This window comes from Atta colombica, unplaced genomic scaffold (genome assembly GCF_001594045.1).
Source record: "Atta colombica isolate Treedump-2 unplaced genomic scaffold, Acol1.0 scaffold331, whole genome shotgun sequence".
NCBI classification, from domain to species: Eukaryota; Metazoa; Arthropoda; class Insecta; order Hymenoptera; family Formicidae; genus Atta; species Atta colombica.
In genome coordinates this window covers 101,878-108,919 of record NW_017259439.1, presented here as the reverse complement: position 1 = coordinate 108,919, position 7,042 = coordinate 101,878, and the positions used below count along the sequence as shown (strand labels likewise).

Sequence of the window (7,042 nt, the reverse complement as noted above, 5' to 3'; positions counted from 1 at the left end):
GAAATGCCAAAACAGCCGTAGGAAAAGATTACAATTATTTATAATGTTTCAATCAAGAAAGAAAATAGGATGCTAATCTAATTTATAAAAGATGGTCTCACTTTTTTCATTTTATGTACTTTCATCAACAGTAGAAAGGATAAGAATAATAATAAAAAAAATGTAAATTGTGTATATATTTCTAAAAAGTAAATATATTACATATAATTTAAATTTAGATGTTTCAAATCTAAAATTTCTTATACGATTAAAAATTGCTAATCTTTCCTTCTTAACTTCTGTCTTCAAGAGATTGTCTCAATTTTTTAGTACCATTTTAAAGCATATGTACATATTTTATATATACATATATATATGTACATATATATGTATTATAAACTGTTTACATATCTTGTTATAAATAATATAATAACTCTTTTTAAACTTGTTGTGAAAAGAACATGAAATATTACACTTAGATCAAAAATAAAATTTGTATTCTATGGAATCCATACACACCTTGACATACAATATATTTAAAATAATTTACATGTGAACAAATGCAAAATATTCTATCAAATACGACATGATAAAATGCATTTATTTATACACAAGCATTTACCACGTGCAACGCTGTTGTATTAGACTCGTAAAATACAGAAGTTTATAGAATTATACACTAAGATACATTATTGACTGCAAAATTATCAAAATTATTTATTATATCAAGTTTTACAAAAATAAATTAGACCATTATTATTGTAATAAATTGAAAAAAAAGTACAACTTGTTGATTTTAAGAAATATAATAAAACAACATGTTTGATACATTCTCTCTCGTTCTTTTTATTTTTTTCTATTCTTTTTTATTAAAGAACATCTGATATTTTAGAAAGATCTATCCTACCTCTCGAGTGGTGGAGTGATGGCCCGTGTACCATCACCTTTATTCGCACAAAGTCTATCGACGAGCTTGGCGTTTGGTGTCTTTAAATCATACGCCCATCCCAACCAAGCCATGAAATCTATAAAAGCGGTAGTTAAATTGAGACGGTAGAAGCCAAGCTCCGCAGCCTTATAGTCCCACGGGAAGCAATGATGGTAATTGTGCCAACCCTCACCCATGGCAAAGAAAGACACCGCAGGATTCTCCGTTGACTTAAGAGTTCTAGAACAGAAAAAAAGAAAAAAGAAGTTTTCGCCGTTTGATCCAGATCGGCTACACAAATAAACTCTTGCCGGAATATCATGCAACAGATTATTTAAGCGAAATAACACTTTTTACAACTTTTTTTTTCTACAATATTATAACTATGAAATACAACATTTAATAAATATATTTATTTATGAATGTTTAACATGTTTATAATACATTTGTGTGTACTTTACTTTAAAAAGTAGGGAGGGGGCTGTAAGAAAATTTCTTATTGTTTATAATATCGATTTCTTCTGTGGAAGAAAATAATTTTCTTCAAAATAAAATAAAAATCTTTGAACTTTTTTTATAAGATTTTTTATGATTTTAAATATAATTTTATAATGTTTAATGTTATGAGAATTATGAATAATATAATAATTATTATGAAATGCGTTAAAAATGATTTTTGATATATTTTTTTAATCGAAGTATTGATTAAAAAAAATAATATTGATTGTAATATGAAATAATATTGATTATGGATTCTAAAAAAACCATTATCTTATTTAGTCTAAAGACATCTCTCGATCATTCCGATTAAATCCTCATTAAATTGTGTATCAAAATATGTAATCTTTTTAAATTAGAATTTTTTTGTTTATATCTGAGTATGATCCGAATATTATGCTGATTAATTTTAATGATAATCGTATAAACATGATCTCCAAAGATTGACGCGTACCTGTTGTACGGTCGATTGCCCCACAAGTGAGCGAAACTATTGACAGAGAAGGTTGAATTCAGCGCCCACACATAGCGGATAATTACGCTGCTTATGCTTATGTCCCAGGTTTCGTTCCATACATAGACCGGTACTATAGCCGGCAGGACAAAGCACAATGGCACCATAATCAGAGCGTAATATCTGCAATAAAGAACATTCTAGTGTTCAGCAAGTGTTACACATATGCAAAGTCCAATACGTGTAATCGCATCCCGTTCCTTTATGACCGTGTGAACCAACCGTATAAATCAAAATAAATTGCGATACAAGCGTTCAATTCCGTTCTTTGATGAGACACTTTACACTGATTGATTACTACTTAATCTTTCATCTCGGGGAACAACGTGTCACGCAATTTCAAACACTGCGAATAATTACGAAGCGATTTCGCGAGCAATTCAACTCAATCATCGTGATCTTTTTTTTTACGAACGTCGAACTCCATTTCCTGTTTATTTTTTACAGCTCTGAACATAAATTGTGTAATATTATCTAGGTTTTGTTCTTCACGAGCATCTCTTCAAGTTTCCTCTCCTTTTATTTCAAGTCTTCATTTATCACGAATATAATAAGAAACTTGTAAATTATTTCTATAGAATTTTTTCTAGACATTTTCTCATTTGCGCTTTTTTATTACATTTATATTTGTTGTTTTTTTTTTGTAGCAAAATAAAAATTTTTTTTCAAGTTCTTTTATGCTATGTATTAAAAATAATATACAATAATAAGGAAAAATAGAGAGAGAGAGAGAGTAATTTTATCTTGAAAAACATAAAAATAGATTTGAAATTGATAGATTCTGTTGGAAGTATATTTAAAAGATCGTATTTTGTTACGGCAATTGATGATAATATAATTGAAATTGAAATATGTCGGTAAATTCGATCGTAAGTCGATTATGCGACTAATTACATTATTAATTACAATAGTAATTAATTACATTTTTCGAACGTGAACACGTTTTATCACAAATTAGTAAAGAATGTGTCGTACCGAATTATTAAACTCACTTGTCAACAAAACGTATTACGGAATCAGCAGCGATATCGCTCATATCCACATTTTTACCGTATTTCTTAACTGCTGGATGATGTTTCATCATTAACCAGCCAATGTGTGAGAAAAAAAAGCCGCGGTTAGCGTTATGTGGATCCGCACACGTATCTGTGTATTTATGATGTGTTCGATGAACACGAAGCCATTTAGACGGATGAGTCTGCGAAATAGGAAAAAGTTTTAATAATTAGAATTGAATTAAAACGAATGATGATGTTTTTTTCAATGTCGAAAGTTTCAGTGCGAGCTTATATACATAAAACAATAAACAAATCAAGATTATTCAAACATTTTGACATTTATTGTAGTCAGTCTCATAATCATTGACTTGTTTATTGTTTTATATATAAGTATAAGTTCCTAACGCGGTTCAAATAATCTTAATATTGAAATATTTAAATTTATGTTCTTAAAACCTTTTTTTAAAGTTAATTAATTAGTAAATATTTTTAATATAATATATAAAAAATTAAGGGAGTACTTCTTCTGCCTACAAAAGTAGACAATTTTCAAAAGAATATAACTTCAAAATTAATCACAATGTAGAAATATATTTTGAAGTCTTTATTTTTCAGATCAGTAGTTTACATAGATAAGATAGACGATTTGACTGATTTTTTACGGAGTTACATGGATACAAATGGAGATTCGAAATCTCAAAATTGTTTATAAATTTTACAAAGTTTTATGGTGTAAATTAAAAATTACATATGAAAACAATTTACAGCTTTCGAAAAAGTGAATCTTTAATTTGCATATTTGTTGAATGTTGTACGATTTTTTTACTGAGTTATTCATCAGTGACAAAAAGCTTCTTTTTTACTTTGATTGTTTACAGAAAACAAACGGAACATTGTTGGATATCCTTTAAAAAAGAATGGAAAGGTGCATTTTCTCTAAGTTGCACCTATCATTTTTTTTATATAAAGAAACTTTTTGTGTAAACTTTGCTTAAATGAGGGGCTAAAAATTAAACGATTAACATATTATTATTTAACTATATATCCTGGCGAACACATTAAAAATATTATAATCTTAATCATTAATATCCTTCGTATTTGAAATAACATTGCGTAAAATAACATTTATTTGATTCTATCGCAGTATGTCTGTGTATGTATACGGTGTATATGTTATGTAATATGATAGAGAAAATTCAGAATTGCTTAATCTTCTATGAGCAGAGTAAAAAGAAACACTTTTTGCTGCAATGTTGAACAACTCGGTGAAAGAAAATTATATAACGCTCAACAAGTACAAAAAAAAAAGAAAAAAATAAAGATTTGTCCTTTTGAAAATTATAGACTGCTTTCATGTACGATTTTTAATTCACACCATAAAATTTATAAAAAATTTCAGATTCAATAGATCTCCATTTGCATATCCCTATAACCTTACATAAAAAGATCAATCAATTTATTATTTAAATTATATCGATTTGAGACTATAATAGAAACTACAAGCTTTATACTTTTTGGATCATCTCTTTGGATGATTATTTTTGATAAAATGACACTCTCTTGAATATTGCTCTATTAAATATTTGGAGGAATAGGTAATCTCCTTCAATCTTTTGACATACTATAGTGTAAAATGTTCTGTTACTTTACAATATTATCACATTTGAGGATTTCTATTGCAAACAGAAATAGTTTTGAAAGTAATAGCTTGTGATAAATTATAATAAATTTTAATGTAGATTATTAACTGATCAGATATATAAACGATTGTAATATTTAAGAATCTTACCTGACCAGCCAAGCAATATAATAAAACAAGTAGTATTCTAAGTGGCAATTTGGCGCTATAGCTCCTATGTGCCCAAAGACGATGAAGACCAGCTGTTATGCCAAAACCAGCAGAAAGTAAATGTAAGATTGCTGAAAAAAATAAGTAAATAAAACAGAAGCAACATCAGATCTTTTCTTTCATTGTTTACCATGTATTAATGATAATGATAAGAAAATGAAAAAATATTTATAGGAACATGTCAAAATATTAAATAATTTTTAGTTTATAAAGAATTAAGAACAAATGATTCTTTTTAAATTAAATTTGAAATGTACAAAGAAATAATGTAATTTTATTTTTTAATTAATTTCAGTGAAATTTAATTTAACATATTTTAATTTTAATTTAAAATTTTGTCCACTAAAATCTTAAACTAAATTTGGAAATATTTAGAAATGTGAAATTAGAGGTACGATGAATAATAATTTCTCTTGGTATTTCTGCTGAAAAAAATGCTGACTACAAATTTCACTACAAAAAACGAGCTTACATTAGGCTTTTTTCACTGATTCCAATGTATTCAATACAATATTCAACGAAATAGTATCGAAATGATATATGTATATGAGACATATATATGTACATATAAATGAAATTATGATGGAAAATTAATTGATTTAGTAAATACGTACACCACATCCAGGTCCAAAATTTCGCTTCGCGATATCGCGTGGCAAACAAATAGATCGCGACGATATGGAGAACGACGATGACAATGATATTACGCCAAATTAATGGCTGTTCCGCCGGCATGTGCTTCGGTGGTTGATTGAGATTCGAATCTCTGCCATTTTCCGTTCCCGGTTGCACTAACATTTGATTTTTATTGCCCTCGTATTTGGTTATCGTTGAACTGTACATTGCTAGAAATATTTGTAACAATATTGGCATTTTTATTTCATCCATGTTTTAACTATCGTTTATAATTATTTTGTATGCGCATTTATATATATATATATATATTGCGATAAAAGATTTTTAAAAAATTGCACTATCTCGAGAGAAATAAATAAGATAAATCATAATTTAGTTAGTTTATCTCATAATATATTATTTTTTCGGGCTTTAGCAAATCTTTATTCTATTGTCTAATCTTAATATATCTATTTACAAAAATATTGTTTATGTTTAGTACAAAAGATTGTATTTTTATAAATTTACAAAATAATTCTATTTAGCAGATTTAAAGCAGATTTAAAAAAATAAATATATCGATCTCTAATATAATCAATATATTTAAGTATATATTAAGTACTTTAAAAAAAAAACGAAATTTGTAAAAAGTAAAAAAAATGTAAAGTAAAAAGCATAACAAATAAAAAAATATGAATTTACATCTATATATTTACATCTATATATTTGACAGTATTAAAAAATCAAAAATTTATCTTAATATTAAAAAGTAAAATGATATACATCATAAAGATGAGTCAATTACATATGAAAAATAAACTTTCAAAATGAATTTTGTCCAAAATATCATTTTTTAAGTTAGAGATGGCATAATGTTTAATAAAAAAAAATGAAAGACACATATTATAAACTAACATTGAAATCTTTTTGAAAAAAAACATTTTCTCAACATCAATTTATATACTGAAAAAAATCAAGACATTTGATGTGCGTTATGTCCTTTAACTAGAGAGACAAACAAAATGCAATTGTTTAACATTATTAGAAATTATTTAGCAATTTTATTTAACATTTTACATCTTACTGATTGCAATGGTTATTTTTTGTAAAGAGCGTGGTTTCTTTGTGGCTTTTTTTCCCGTTTTCTGAAAATTATAAATTTTGAACAAAACACATTTTAAAAGTTTACTCCTTATATATTACTTAACATGTTATTTACAAAATTATATTAATTATGGCGAATCTATAATCTAAGGATTTCATTATATCAGTTTCCTTATTATTATCTCGTGTTAACAAGCATCCATTGTTAGCTATATAATTGCCATCTCGATATTTCAACGTAATTATCCGTTTTAGATGGACGTCTAAATCGCAGTATCGACGAATGAGACACTTTTTCTAGCTCACATGTAAGTCAATGTGCGATACGCATTTCGTATCGTTGCATCGTACCACTAATAACGAGCGTAATTTCAACATCTGCAACTCTCTCGTGACAAAGTCAGTAGTATTCCCGCACTCCTACTCGAAATGCGAGAACGCAGGTTCGTGGTCAAGGCAATTACGTATCACGCATTGCTAACCGATTCGTTTCACCAAGATATGTTGACGTGAAAATCAACGTGAAATATATATCTATACACATATATATATATATA

General features: G+C 27.2%; 1 protein-coding gene across 1 annotated transcript in view; it reads right to left on the bottom strand.

The window, feature by feature from the left end:
• Window positions 1-682: 682 nt before the first annotated feature.
• The window catches only part of LOC108690591, a 16,379-nt gene continuing 10,019 nt past the window's right edge, over window positions 683-7,042 (bottom strand). Inside the window, exons 7-11 of the mRNA XM_018197961.1 lie at window positions 5,381-5,611; window positions 4,707-4,837; window positions 2,912-3,117; window positions 1,860-2,042; window positions 683-1,147 (exon numbers count right to left, since the gene is read on the bottom strand). Of these exons, the coding sequence (XP_018053450.1) occupies window positions 883-1,147; window positions 1,860-2,042; window positions 2,912-3,117; window positions 4,707-4,837; window positions 5,381-5,611 (1,016 nt within the window). The 3' untranslated portion in view covers window positions 683-882. The remainder of the gene's footprint in view (window positions 1,148-1,859; window positions 2,043-2,911; window positions 3,118-4,706; window positions 4,838-5,380; window positions 5,612-7,042) is intronic.